Below are 14,450 nucleotides of genomic sequence, written 5' to 3' on the forward strand. Positions count from 1 at the left end.
GATTATGATATTTTTTAACACTATATTATATTTCAAATGGTATTTACCAACCTTTTTAGTATGTAAATAATACTTATAGTTTAATGCGCTCTTTAGTTCAATTGCGCATATCTTGTTCGTTGGCCGCGGAAAGCTGCGAAGAGTATCAGCGGGCTGTCCTCAATTGGTCCTGTGACATTTTCTGTGTGTATCTGTTTGTTAATTTTCTAATGTAACGTTTGTGTACGTGTTTGTTTTCAGATTAACTTATGGACAGTGCCACGCTATAATTGCGTGCTACGTTTGCATGGCCATACGACGCCAATTGACACAGTTAAATTTCATCCTAACGAAGATCTGCTCGCGTCGGGATCGAATTCAGGTGCTGTGAAGTTGTTTGATCTTGAGGCTGCCAAGGTCCTTCGGACACTGAACGGCCATAAAGCCTCGGTTCAGTGCATAGATTTCCACCCGTATGGCGAATTCATTGCATCAGGTTCATGTGACAACACAATCAAATTGTGGGATTCCCGCAAGCGCAGCTGTATCAACACTTATCGCGGGCACGATCAGAAGGTCAACTCAATCCGCTTCAGTCCAGACGGCCGCTGGATTGTGTCTGGCGGAGATGACGGCTCAATCAAGCTCTGGGATCTCGCTATGGGTAAAATGCTCATGCAATTCAATGAACATAAAGCCGCCGTTAGCGATGTCGAATTTCATCCGAACGAGTACCTGTTAGCCTCAGGCAGTGAAGACGGTAACGTCAAATTTTACGATCTTGAAACGTGGCAAGTCATCTCGTCGACAAGTGGAGAAACTGGCCACGTCCACTGTACACGCTTCCACCCCGACGGCGAAGTGATCATGGTGGGAGCAGACGACGTCATGCGGGTGTACGCTTGGGAGCCTACGGTAAACACGTTTGATCGCGTTATCATGGGTTGGGGTAAAGTTGAGGACATTATGGTTGGCAAAGATTCGGTGGTAGCAGCCAGCAAGTCCGTGACAAATGTCTGCTTATATGTGCTTGACACAAATAAGGTCCAGCCGTTCGCAGGCTCATCGGCGATATTCATCGACGATACTCCGGCCAAGACGTCAACTGGCGGATCGTTTCGACGTTCTTCGCCGCTTGGCTCCAATCCTCGACGAAGCTTTAACACCAAATCTCGGATAAAGTTGGATGTTGCTTATAAAAGGGAGATCAACTCTTCGGAGGCTTCCGATAACTCGTACGACTCGTATGAACCATCGAGTACTGATGACGTTTGCATTATGGAGCCATGTTAGTACTACGACAATGTTGTTGTTGTTGTTGTTAGGACTGAATTGAAATACACAGGTAGCTCTTTCATAGCCTCAAATATTGGTCTAGGTAACGCTAGAGGTCTTCTAATGTTATAGCACACTATTAGGCTTATCAGAAGAAAATTATAATTAAGTGCCCATCCAACTATTCTACGTGTATCTGTCAAGCTGTTGGTAATTTGCCCTGTTTTTTTTGCCGGCCACTTTTAATATTAGCATATGTAATAGTTGAGCCTTGTATTGTATGCTTCAGCATCGTACAACGAGATCTTCCACCCGTCGAAGGAGTTGTCGCGCAGCCCCCCCAGAGATACCTCGTACCCTGTTATGACCACTGGCAACAGCATAAACTCTGGAATGTTCCGATTACCGCCAATCCGGGACGCCGCTCCGAACTCTTCGTCGTCTTCATCGCATCCGCCGGCGACATCGAGGTCACCTCCACGAATCGATCCCGTGATTAGTCGCAACTTGCAAAGTTCCGATTGTCTTAAATCGATCACGTGCGGCGAACGTTCCGTACAGCGTAACCAGACTTCGGAGATGGGCATGCTGACATCATTGACCACTTCGGCGTCGAGTTCTACCATGGCCATGAACAATCTAAATACAGCTACTAACAACCTTAATAACCTCAATCTCAATAGTAACTTTAGCGGCCTTCATCAGCAGAACAACAGTTATGCTAACCATGCGAATAACAGCCATACAAGTTATCATTACCCACCAAATATGGCGTCGATAGCAGCGACAGTTGGAGGCACAAACAGTAACAGCGGAATGGTTATGCGTGCCTCGTTCTCAATGGGTAATATCAAAGAGTCAACCAATCACCACGGAAGCCTAAGCAGCTCATCGTCGACGCTTAGCAGTAGCGTATCAGATAATAACCGTAAAACAGGTAATTAGTAATAATCATAATTGGAAATCAGTACTCGTTTGTAAACTTGAAATTTGACGTGTGCGGCTTCCTATTGTATGATACGAAATTCTTATTATATTATATATGGTATCCATTGAAATCAGTGTGGCCCAAGCAAGGCCCTATACGGGTGTCGTCCGTTGCCAAGTCTTCATCAGTAGCTCTGCCACGGCAATCTAACAATAATAAGACTATGCATATTAATGAGCATATCACGTTGTTGAGCTTAGCCGTTTGCGAAGACGATTACGGAGAACCGTTGCAATTTTCGTGGTAACCTTGTACGGTGCCACTCCATTAATGCATCCATACCATCAATATTTCCTTCAAGGCACTGCCAATTCAACGTCAAGCGGCGATCTATCTTCAATGCCAAACCTTCCAGTGAGTGAACCATCGACACCGGTGAAGACTGCCTCAAACTTCCTTCCGCGTCGGCATCCGGAAAAAACGTCGTCGGAACAAAGTCTTGTATCGATAGTTAAGCCCGTGATGAGCGTCAAAGCAGCCGCAGTTGTTCATCCTGAAGTTGTTAGCAACGTAAGTATGGATCATCTGCGCCTTCGCTGTCAAATATAAAATGCTTAGTCTTGCAAGTTTATTATTCTAAAAACCAACAATAATCATTCGATGAGCCATACAAAACAGACGCGTCTATCCACGACGCTTCTCTCCTAAATCACTCACGTAGTATAAATAGCTTTTTTTTTATTAATATTTCGCGATGTCACCTCCACTTGTTAGGTTCCTTCATGCGTCAATCGGTCCGAGAAGAATTTGAGTCTACAAAATGACGATAGTTGCGGCAGTAGTAATTCAGCGAACAGCGCGGGTGGCTTGAACTTCGACGATTTTCTGCCAGCTCACGTCCAGTCGCTGTCCAGGGGCCCCCGCTCAGCTGTGCCACTTTCCGAAAATGAGGCTCTCGACAAAATCGGCTGTAAGTTTCTAGAGATATTATGCGCCTCGCGTCGCATCGCAAATGTTATATACATTAAGGCCTGTTAGAAGACGCCTCAGGTCCAATCAAATAACTTCAATGTTTCGCTAGTGATATCTACCTGACAGAACCGTATAATGACGTCTCAACTAAACGTTTTGATTACTATTAATTTTGCTTGTGGCAACTGCAGCTGGTCATAACGGTATGATGGTTGCAATGATGCATCGACTACACGGACTGAGGCAGGTCCACGCGCGTTGGAACCCCAAAGATCCAAAAGCCGCACTCGAGGTAGCAATCAGCCTGCGGGACCCTGCTGTACTGGTCGACCTTCTAAACATTTTGGTGCTGCGCGCCGGCCTTTGGAATCTTGACCTTTGTGCCCTTTTGCTGCCATCGATGCACGAGCTCATTCAGAGCAAATATGAACCCCAAATGGCAACAGCTATCACTGCCATAAAGCTTGTGATGAAAAATTTCGGTACGTATGCGCATTTAGAATGAATGGAACACTACTCTTCAAGTGCTCACCTACACTACGGGGTGTATGTGTGTGTGTGTAGCTGCCCTTCAAACAACTACGCTTATACCTCAGGGTAAAATTGAATTCTGTTTGGTTCGACGAGTCGGCCACTAGTTGTCGCTCGTTCTCATAAACGTATGAACGTAACAAATAATTATCGAAATCTGTGGTGTTCACCTTGGCAGGGGCAATAATCAAGGATACGGTCGCGGGACCAGGAGCGTCGGCGTCGACCTGAGCCGTGAAGAGCGTTACGAAAAATGCACGGGCTGTCACGAAGCGCTGATGACGATTCGGTCGTTTTTGCTGAAGCGGCAAACCATGCAGGGCAAGGTCGGCTCCGAATTCCGAGATCTGCTTACGTTCATGGAAATACTGGACTGAGAAATTGTTGCGATTGATAAATTGAACTCATATCGTCGATCTACCATAGGATATTCGTCTGATAGTCCTGCAAGTTCTTTCCGTGCGGGCTAAACCGGAAGACAGACAGAGTTAATGGCGATGCCACGATGATCAAGTGAATATAGTAGAGGAACATGGTCGAAATCATTGCCGAAGGTTCACGCGGTTGCCTGGGCTATCCAATCCCCTTCTGCTTTCGTCGCTGGTTTTGGTGTAAGCAGGTCGTGGTGCGATACGATGAGTGATTGCCCTCATTTTCCTTTACTTGGATAAAAGCAAGGGCTCTGTGCATATGTATTATTATTTACTTAAATCTGAGTGGTGATACGAATCCGTGAATCTACACTTATAAATACTACTGGTTGTTAATACATTGACAGACTGCCTTTTCTTCTTCGGCAGCATCAGCCGACTTGAGTGCTGTGAACACGCGACTACGGTAATCATAGAACGAATTGCGTTGAGACGTTTGGGTACACAAACGCAAGCGGGAAGTTAACCTGATCGTGGGAAGTGTAAGATACGGGCTGAAGTTGGCCTAAGAATAACTTGTTATGCGCCTCCCCGAGGTGACAGACGGAGCCGATGACCACGGTACTTAAATATCGAACATACAAGATATAGAATAAAATACAATCAGTCAACCATCAAGATAAACTCATGGAGGACAGTCGTCACAGTGACGATCTCTTGACCGGCAAAGTATCATGTGGCGCAAAGAGCACATTCATAGTTGGATAGTATGATGAATACGTTTTACCTTGTACACATCCAAATGTAATTCGATTTCTACTATAATAATAATGATTATTATTATACTATACTCCACTTAAGAATCGACCGTTTGCCTCAATGGGCAACAGTCTATGGACGCGCTAATGTAACTTTGCCAGTTCTCTGATGTCTCGCTTCAAGACATTCCGTCGACCCCGTCGACTGTTGGCTGAGCTTTTTGTAGAGCAGCGTTTGTTGTTTGGTTGCTGGCATTATTTCTCCCCGATGAATTGATGTCATACGTGGTTCTTCGGAACAGACGAACGTCGTCGTCAGTGCTCACGCAAAGAACTTTCTAATGGGAGAAATGTCAAGTTGAAAAGAGTGACGTAAACGAAAGCGACGTTTGCAAGCACGTAAGCTGGGTGGGTGTAAATGTCTTAGAACGGAAGAAGATAACCTGGAAGGGAAGGAGTTTTGTTCAGCGTATAAGATGCCATTCGACGCAATTCTAGCATAGAGGTTATATATGAATTAGTTGCGCTCGATAGATAAACAGTCTGCCTTTACAGCGTTAGAATAGGTGAGTTAGATAACTGGCTGAAAATGTTTCACGTCCCTGATTCTTATTAGGCCTATCTCTCTCTCTATCGAACCATTTGCCGTTGAATAATGGTAGCTTAACTTAAACACATGCCCCATTTTCTTCCTGTCTTGTAACAGTCGAGTAATCGTAGCCAAAATAAGTAGTGCGATAAGCAATCAAATAACAAGCCAACGGGTGAGTCGAACCTCAATGTATCGGACGGACGGGGCCGCACTCTAAACAGCTTTACATGTGAGTGAATGCGCAAACCGTGGGTGCCTGTATATCTGACGGATGACTGCTGTGTGAGCGTGCGCTAGGTAGATATATGAGCGTTGCATGCGTTGGAGCGCCTTTGCGATCTGCTTTTCATGTATCTGCGAATGCACGCGACGGGGCTTGTTTATCCGCAAAACGTACTGAGTACGTGCACACTATATATTATATAATATTACCAATGATCTGATCGGTCCTGTTTCACTAGCCAAGAAGAACGAGAACAACTCGTAGGCCGCGGCCGCTGTTGAGCGTCGTCACGTGTCGCCGCCGGCCCACACTCAGGCCTCTAGACGTCATGGTTCGGCCTAAATTAATGGTTGTAGTAATCACTAATAAGTGTCGTAGAAGATGAGGAAAGCACCGTTATCTGTGTTGAAAAGTACTAGGCAAATTGAGCCTGCCATAACTAAGGTTCTATTTTGGTACAAGTGAGAAAGCACTGCAAGTAAAGTTGGTTAGGTTACGGAATCTAATTGCGACTAGGCGAACAAGAAATGACTCCTTTCATCTTTATATCGCCTCCAAAATAGCACAAATAGCCAACCAATTATGAGGGTACATTGTAAGTGAGTGGTATATATGCATGCATATAGTAGGCAGATCTTACTGTGTTTGCTGCGTTTTACTGAACGTCTGCACATGGTACCGTAATGGAATGGATTTGATGAAAACAAAACGTGTGTCTATAGCCGTATGCTTGTATGTGTGTGTGTGAGAGTCTGTTTGGGCGTGTGTGTGTGTTTGTGTCTGTGGGCTCGGGGAAGGGGGGGAAGGGGGGGGGAAATAGGAAAACAATAGGAAGAACAAACAAGAAAATTACAGAAATGATATATTAAGAAGTACTTGACGGTAAGCTGGCGTAACAGAAGAATTTCAGTAAAAATGACGATTATAGTTATGTTGATAACTTGACGGAATGACGTAGTCTTTAACAATTGATGTGGTAATAATATTTGTAATGTTATTAATAGTAATGATAACGTTGGAATGGCTAAATGAAGTAATGCTTGTTAGGCGCAAGTAACAAAATGCAGCAGCGGCAACAACAATAACAACAATAAGAACAATAACCTACAAAAGAGGAAAGTGATGATATGACGGCGATATGATGATTATGTAAGATGCGCGCAAAAAAGGGAATATTTTTTAGAATGAGAGGTTTTGGGAGCGGGAAGACTAGAACCGAAATACACTAAATAGTAATAAAGCGTACGAACTATAACAAATACGTACAAATACGAATAAAACGATTCTCACATGTGAGAATTCTATGGATACGACTCTGACGTTTTTTCATTGCGAAGTTACAATTGATTAGGCTAAGGTTAGTATATTAGCGGTTGCTCTAATGATTGCCTCTAGCAAACAAATACACCTGTGAGCACTTCTGTCTTAAATAATTGCTATACAGTACACTTTCCATTGAACCCTGAAGGAGTCTTAAGACCTAACCTAATACCTGATAACACGATACGACTGCTGTAGCTCGGTCAGCGGCAACTTTATGAAAGAAGAAAAAGTAAAAATTCAACTGGCTGTCTGAATGAGCTCCCGCAAGCTAACTAGCCAACTGCAAGTATTTAACTGAATAGGCAGAACTCTTACTGCTCATATAGATTTTCCGTGAATTTATTTTTTCGTAAGTTGTATGCAACGTAGGCGTCCGTTATGTATACACGTATAGCGACCTTCTAGCCGTAATCGCCTCCGCTAGGGACCCAATTAGCTTGTGAGTTACAGAAGGATTGAAAACATACTTTTACAGGAAAACAAAGAAAAGAACAAAAAAAAATGTTTCTTACGGCGCAATACATGACTTGTACGAATTTATGTCTCATTAGAATTTTCTAGATATTTGATTCGGGGAAAAATCGATCACTCGAGAAATGAGTAAACTACGTCTGTCATTAAATAGTTCCTCAAGGTTGGTTCAACCGCTATTCAAAAGAATTATTAGCCTTCTCCAAATATTTCACTCTGTGTAACCCTACAAACGTCGCTCTCGGTATATCAGGACTTTTTGAGATGGGGTTAATCAGATCCAAATAATGTCGACAACATCTCCGTCGATCACAACTTTACGATCGTCCTGTCGGCCGGGTAATTCGATTAAAACATCCGCGTCTAGGCAACTCAACAATGAACTGCTTTGTTGCATAAGGGTAGGCCGCACTTCAAGGCTTTGATTACTCGGGTTAACTGTCGCCTTACCTATAAATGCAGCCAAAATCATAATTTTGTATTTGCGCATGGTGTCGTGGAACAAAAGTTTCTAGAAAATCTTAGAATCAACCGACGACAGAAACCAGTCTATGCTTCGCCTGACAATGTGACAAAGTCAATGACAATACAATATTTCATCATTAACAGACATGTAGGATGGAGTATAGCATATTTGTATTACGATAAGCTACTGTAGTGGTATATTGAGTTATTTTCAATTCACTAACTAGCAAGCAAAGGCAGAAGCTGGTATACCTCGAAGATATTCTGGTCGGGGGTCTAGTTCCCAGTGTTTCCTTATGCACAATCGTGCCTTCGCAGTCCGTATCGGTACGTCAGCGCCCAAAGCTCTCAGGGCGGATCGCACGAAAATATGAAACATGACGAATGCACTGGCGGGATTTCCCGGTAAAGCGAAAACCATTCGACCTTCCTTTAAAATAAAACAATTATCGGGCAGAAACGCACGATTACAAGGATCAGATATAAATGTGTGTTCTACAAGAAACAGTTTCCTGCGGCCGCCTTGGACTACGTTAGAGCGCTCAAAATACAGCGTCGTCTGTTATAGCTAATCGTTGTTTTGTCTATTTTAGGATAAATAAAAAGGTTACTATGATTTTAGTCATTGCATCATGCCCGTTACCTTCTTGATACTGCCAGTTTGATCTGCTAAAGCTTTTTGCTACGATTCAGTATCATACACGGCAAAATGCAATCTACACATGTATTTTTTTTGGCTGTGTTTTGTCAAATTTTTACGCTTTTACAGGTGATATCTACTCAGTTCAAAACCTGCGTTACTAACAATTATTCATTCGTGTGATAAAAACGCACCGGTTCAGTGGCAAAAGTCGTCGGCTTCCCAGGTTTGATATTGACTCTTCCGAAGTGTATTTTATACCCGAGATTCTTCAACACGGCCTTGATTAAGTCTTTTTCGCCCATTGATACTCCACCAGATGTCACGATGATATCACAGGACGAGGCTGCCTCAAGTATGGCCTTTTCAAGTGCCTCTTTAGTATCTTCAACGACACCTAAGTCTACGGTGGGCACTCGAATTTGTTGGAGTAGCGCAAGAAGCATAGGTCGATTAGAATCCGGAATGCGACCCACAAGGCTCTTGGTGCTATCGCTAAGAGGCATTTTGTCGAGTTCATCACCGGTAGAAAGTACGCCAACGGTTGGAAGTCTCGACACGGAGATTTTGCTTACTCCTAAAGAATTCAAATGGAACCATAGCATATGTCTCGAAAGCATCTTCTCTAAACACTTAGTAAATCTGTTTATAGTGAGACTCGCTGTAATTCGTTCGACCTAAGATCAAGTCAGTCTTAGCGTGTATCATTGACGTTTTTCTGCTCTATTTCTTTTATACCCTAATTCCTTTTTCAGTACCTGCCATAACTAGCGTGCCGACAGCTGCAGCATTAACCCGATCGCCTTTCGCTAAAAGCAGATGACCTCGGGCTATATCGTATCCTATTGGCCGAATATCCTGACCCGGAACAGGCCTTTTCTTCAACTCAATCCGAAGCTCCTTATCACGAAAATCCTGCGATTTGATGAAAATAATATATTCTTATGACATGAACAATGTTATATAAAGCGATATCAGTGGTCATCATTCAACTGAAGTAAATAGGCACAGATGCCGAAATATGTATAATGAAGCTGACCTAAATTAAATATAATATATATAACCAGTTGAATGCAATGAGATTGCAAGCAAGTCAACTTACATCCCTATCGAGGAGCATAGTGTCTTCGACCTGCACAACGGCGTCAGCACCAGGAGGTACTACCCCACCTGTCGAAATGCGGACGCAGCAGTACTCATCAACAAGTTGGGCGGAAGCTTTCAGTGACGTTCCTGACGCTCGAGCTCCAGCCGTAGCAGCGTATTCGTGGACACGGGGCGTCAGACTGCCCCCGCAACGAACTGCATACCTTCAAGAAAAATAGCAAAACTTTGGAACCTTTCAAAGGAGTAGCCTGTTACACTAAATAAATTTATATCCAACTAATCCTTGCAAGAACAATAAGTTACGCAAAGCGGAGAACGTTTTTTTAAGGGGCTAAGAATGGCTGAGGAAATCGAGTCCAATATGTTATATCTAAATTACAGAAAAGTATGAAATTAAGAATAATTCCTAAAGCACTATTTATAATAGCTATCATACCCGTCCTTAATCGAGGCAGGGAACGATGGAAACGGATCATTAGCTACAACGTCCTTCGTACAGGTTCGTCCTGTAATAGCGCGTAAGTAGCATATATCGGTCACTTATCGGTCGATGCTACTTAGTCTAGAATAGGGATAACATTTTATCGTAAGTAACCGATTATGTATCATAACGGCTAAGGTGATTTTGACGTCGTGAAGCGAAATTACATCGTGAATGAATTTTTCCTCATTAGTAAATTTCATCATCTTCGTAAAAGATCTTAGTTGTGTTAAAACATAATTCTGATGCAGAAATTCAATTTTACTTTCGCTTCCCTTCTACTGTTTGATTAAGTGAATGGAATCGCCAATACGTTGATATCCATCTGGTTCCTGCTTCGTGCATTATCATTATTATGAAGAAGGCCACTCTAATCCACATACCTGGTCCTGTTGTTGTAACAAGTAACTGAACTATGGGAGTACACATGTGTCAGGAAATTATGAGCTCTATTGTATAGGTTCTTGTAGTAGAACGAGACACAAAAGTTGCTTTACATTTTCCAAAAAGCATATATCAAGTGGCCACATGTTCGTGCTCATACTCACCAAGCGCTTCAGATGGGCCAAAGATTTCTTCTTCGAGTGAGGGAAGTATCTTGTTCCGTATGATGTCCTCGACTAGCTTTAAAGCCTCATTTTTGTCGACCATTATGAAGGGTGACTGACGTGCGCGTCCAACAATCGAATTATCAACCTTCACACCAGATTCGTCTAACAAACGATAAAGCATCGGAGTATAAGGAGAAAATGTAGGCAATATTATAGATTCTAGTGGTCTAAATTAAGGTGATCTCGGTCTCATGGATGATATCATATGATGATTTTTTTGTATCGCTTAATTTGATTTCAGATGACAATACTAACTCGAATTTTCATCATTCTCTGTCGTGTTACGATAAAAATAGCGCACTAGTAAAAAAAAAAAAAAAAAAGAACGGAACTTATCACATATACACACACACGAAGCGAAATATAAACGAGTCAAAGTTTGCTAACACCTTGGCAAGGTAAATATGACATAACACGGCATGATAAAACGTTAGTGACTTATGTTCTAAACGTGGGTTTACCTGTAGGTTCCTCGTTGTTGCAATGAATTTTTTTGATTTCTGATTCGTCGTCTCGGATAAGCTTTAATGCATGAGGAAGACCCTGTTCAAGGATAGAAAGGCATTCACGAACGGCCTTTGCAGAGCCTGGCAACGTTATGATGAAAGTACGACCACGTATCCCACACACCATCCGAGATAACAGTGCTTGGGGCAGTAACGGTGAGATTGAAACATCCGTAATATCATTGAAAACGAATTCAATCCCATTCAACTTATTGATCAAATTAGCTAGAATATGCCTAACTTAATAGTGACTTAACAGAGTAAACTTAACAGTGAAGATACGTAGACCACGCTACTTCACAGTGTTGAAATGTAATTGTAATCTATTAAAATTAAAATTTAATATAGGAAGTTGTCATTTAGAAGATCGTTTTTGCTGTTTCTGTAAATCTTCAATGGTTGATTGTATAGTTTTTGTTTTCAGAATAGTAAAGCTAAAGTTTACCTTCAACATCAGATTCTAGATGCCGTTAGATATATAGAAATATAGAAATATATTTAGAAATAGAGCCGATGACTGACACTCTGCCTAAAAGAATGGGGAATACCCACGATATACAAGACACATTTATCATTATGCGAGCATTCTGCAAAAGACAGTATATCTATATATATATGGCGGATTGTAACATATGGCTATCCACGTAGCAATTCAGCCGGCTAGTAAAATTTCTGACTGTAAAGGTAGGGACAACACATATCAGCGCATATCGCTGATGTAAAAAAAAACTTATCACAGAGGAACAAATAAAGAACACAACATGTTCTAAGGCAGAACTAGGCCTCAGTTTCATAAATACTATGATTTTACAATTGGTGTTGACAAGGTTTTTTCTAAATATGAGTAAATTATTATTTAAAAAAGGCTGATAGCAGCCGGAAATACAGAAATAGCCAGTTCATAGCTGGCTATAAATGAACTCACATACTGATAGGTATTGCAGCTGAACGTTCTTCCTACTTAATCTTCTAAAATAAGCATAGCACAGTACTACGACGTAAACGTCAGCTTCAATAGGGAGTAATCGAAACTGTATTTCCTTCTTTATCCGAAGATTAAGCCTTACACGTTAGCTAATGTTCGCCTTCGTCAACTAGTGTTAACAGGCGGAACCCCTTTTTATTCGTACGCTAAGACCTCCAATTCAACATTAACGTACAAACACTACACGTAACACAATGCTAATATGAGAGTAGCGTTGTTAATAATTTTCGGAAAGATGTTTTTTCTCGGTAAACATGATATGAAAATGGTTATTGTTTAGCGTTGCTTGATCTATGCGCCGAATTCATACATAAATGTCTCGAGTTTAACTTCAGGTCGAGTTCCGAATAGAACCAGGATACCTATTTCATCCGGATTCAAATTCCAACTACCATAACCTCATAAATCTATTAGACAAGCAGACTACCTAATACGCCACTACAAGTATGCCTCACCTAAAGGACTAACGAGCATTCCTTGGTTGATTATGACCGCTGCCATAGTGTCAGCTCTTCGATCCAACAAAGGCGAAACGGCTTCAGGCGTGACGTCACGAGACGAGAAGCCTGTCCCTCCTGTTGTTACAATTAAATCCATCCCAGATGCGCACCTAAGAAATCCGAACATCAGTACAGAGCAGTTCTGAACTAAAACAACTTTAAATGGCCCTCTCCGTACGTATACCTCATTCAACACCATTAAAAAAAGTAGAAGTATTTATTACCATTCAGTGATAACTTTCCGAATCTGGAGTACATCATCAGGTACCATGGCTGTGTGGATGGTCGGAGATCCGTCTTCAGTAGTCAACATCTTTCGAAGCATTGCATCTGCTTCAGGTCCTGAGCGATCCTTCATTTGCCCTGCCGAGCATCGATCGCTTACTAGAATGTAATAAACAGAGGGTGAAATGGAAGCATAGAAACAATCGAACTGCAGTGAGAATTAATATGCTGATCTTGTCGTCAGCTTCGTAAGTAAACAGCATATTAAATTAACATTAAAAGTAATGGAGTAATAGACGAATTCGTGATCGAAAAACAAATTAAAAACGATTTATTACCTGACACAACCCATTTATGCAACGATCAAACACGCGAAATCGTTAATATGAGCTTTGCAAGCTACCCATATTGATTCGGTTTTAAACTAAATACCGAGTATCACAGTGTGGCATACGATAGGAATACGCACACATAATGCGCCCAAATCGCATGAAAATTTTCTCAGGCCTATTAACAAAGCTCTCTATACTTATAAAAAGCAGTCACACTACCAACGGCTCTAGGAAACATATCATTAGCGATAAAGTGGGTACCAGGTAAACTCCAAGCGATCGCTATCGAAACCTTTAACTATGTGCAAATGATTGCCCACACGGTAGGAGACGAAAACATTAGTTTCGGGGAATTCCTAATATGAATTATTTTACTCTCGGAAAATATATATATATATGTGTGTATAAGGCATCTTGCCTTACCGAGTCGGAACTGTTAGGATCCATGCAGCACGGTCTGGAGACCATGAGATGGAAATCTTCAAATAGAACATCGACGGATAAAGGCTCACTTTTTAGCAAAAATATGCATCTGTCGTCTAAATGCTAAAGTCATAAATAACCTACTGTAGTTGTAAACAATGTCAGTTTTTTTTTTACAAAGTTTGGCACAACTTGAAGTAGGTAGAAAAAGTGGAACTATTTACTGACTGACCCAACACAACACAAATAAGTAGTTAAGGTTACGAAAGGATCTTGCTCTATCGTTACAGAACTCTTACCGGTCAACACCGAGCACGTTATTTTTGTCATAGTTGGCGATTTGCACTATTAGAATACAATGTAAAAACAAATGAATTATCACTTGGCTAGAATGTTCGAAACGACACCCAAATATTCATTTCCCTCATGGCGCTATCATCGCCCCGCTTACCGCTTCCTGCTATTAGTGTGTCGGTGTTTACCGAGTCGCCGCTACACACGCACAAACGGCGCACCGCTAATTGGTTTACGCCTCTGTCGACAGAATGGCACTGCTATAAACTTATGGGTAACGCCGTAACCGGTCATGTGTATAGAGGGTGTTTTACTGCTATATGTTCATACGCTTCACGTTTGCCCGACTAGCTTTCGGTCCATCTACACAAAAATTTTAGGGGTATATTATATCTGCTCTATCATATTGTACATTCGCAGTACTGACCGTTTCAAGTCAAAGTTCAAACAAATGCTTT

General features: G+C 41.9%; 2 protein-coding genes across 4 annotated transcripts in view; one reads left to right on the forward strand and one right to left on the reverse strand.

Annotated features, from left to right (window-relative positions):
• The window catches only part of kat80 (katanin p80), an 84,787-nt gene extending 77,845 nt beyond the window's left edge, over positions 1-6,942 (forward strand). Inside the window, 7 exon segments of the mRNA XM_022800717.2 lie at positions 241-1,267; positions 1,544-2,191; positions 2,544-2,752; positions 2,957-3,152; positions 3,346-3,636; positions 3,864-3,893; positions 3,896-6,942. Coding sequence (XP_022656452.1) covers positions 241-1,267; positions 1,544-2,191; positions 2,544-2,752; positions 2,957-3,152; positions 3,346-3,636; positions 3,864-3,893; positions 3,896-4,062 — 2,568 coding nt within the window. The 3' untranslated portion in view covers positions 4,063-6,942.
• A 321-nt stretch (positions 6,943-7,263) lies between these two features.
• cin (Molybdenum cofactor synthesis protein cinnamon) lies at positions 7,264-14,143 on the reverse strand. 3 transcript variants are annotated; one of them, XM_086985719.1, is made up of 11 exons: positions 13,998-14,143; positions 12,943-13,102; positions 12,674-12,828; positions 11,189-11,314; positions 10,665-10,829; positions 10,072-10,141; positions 9,631-9,838; positions 9,287-9,443; positions 8,723-9,105; positions 8,141-8,318; positions 7,264-7,873 (listed from the first exon to the last, which is right to left on the reverse strand). In XM_086985719.1, the coding sequence occupies exons 1-11, from the start codon at positions 14,026-14,028 to the stop codon at positions 7,698-7,700; spliced, it is 1,809 nt and encodes a 602-aa protein (XP_086841845.1). In that variant the 5' UTR covers positions 14,029-14,143; the 3' UTR covers positions 7,264-7,697. The 3 variants fall into 3 exon arrangements, with proteins under 3 accessions (XP_086841845.1, XP_022652347.1, XP_022652348.1); XM_022796612.2 differs by having other exon boundaries at positions 11,189-11,374; XM_022796613.2 differs by lacking the exon at positions 13,998-14,143 and adding an exon at positions 13,699-13,866 and having other exon boundaries at positions 11,189-11,374.
• Between the last annotated feature and the right edge of the window lie 307 nt (positions 14,144-14,450).

The sequence above is a fragment of the Varroa destructor genome, unplaced genomic scaffold (assembly GCF_002443255.2).
Source record: "Varroa destructor unplaced genomic scaffold, Vdes_3.0 BEIS01000003.1, whole genome shotgun sequence".
Lineage (NCBI taxonomy): Eukaryota > Metazoa > Arthropoda > Arachnida > Mesostigmata > Varroidae > Varroa > Varroa destructor.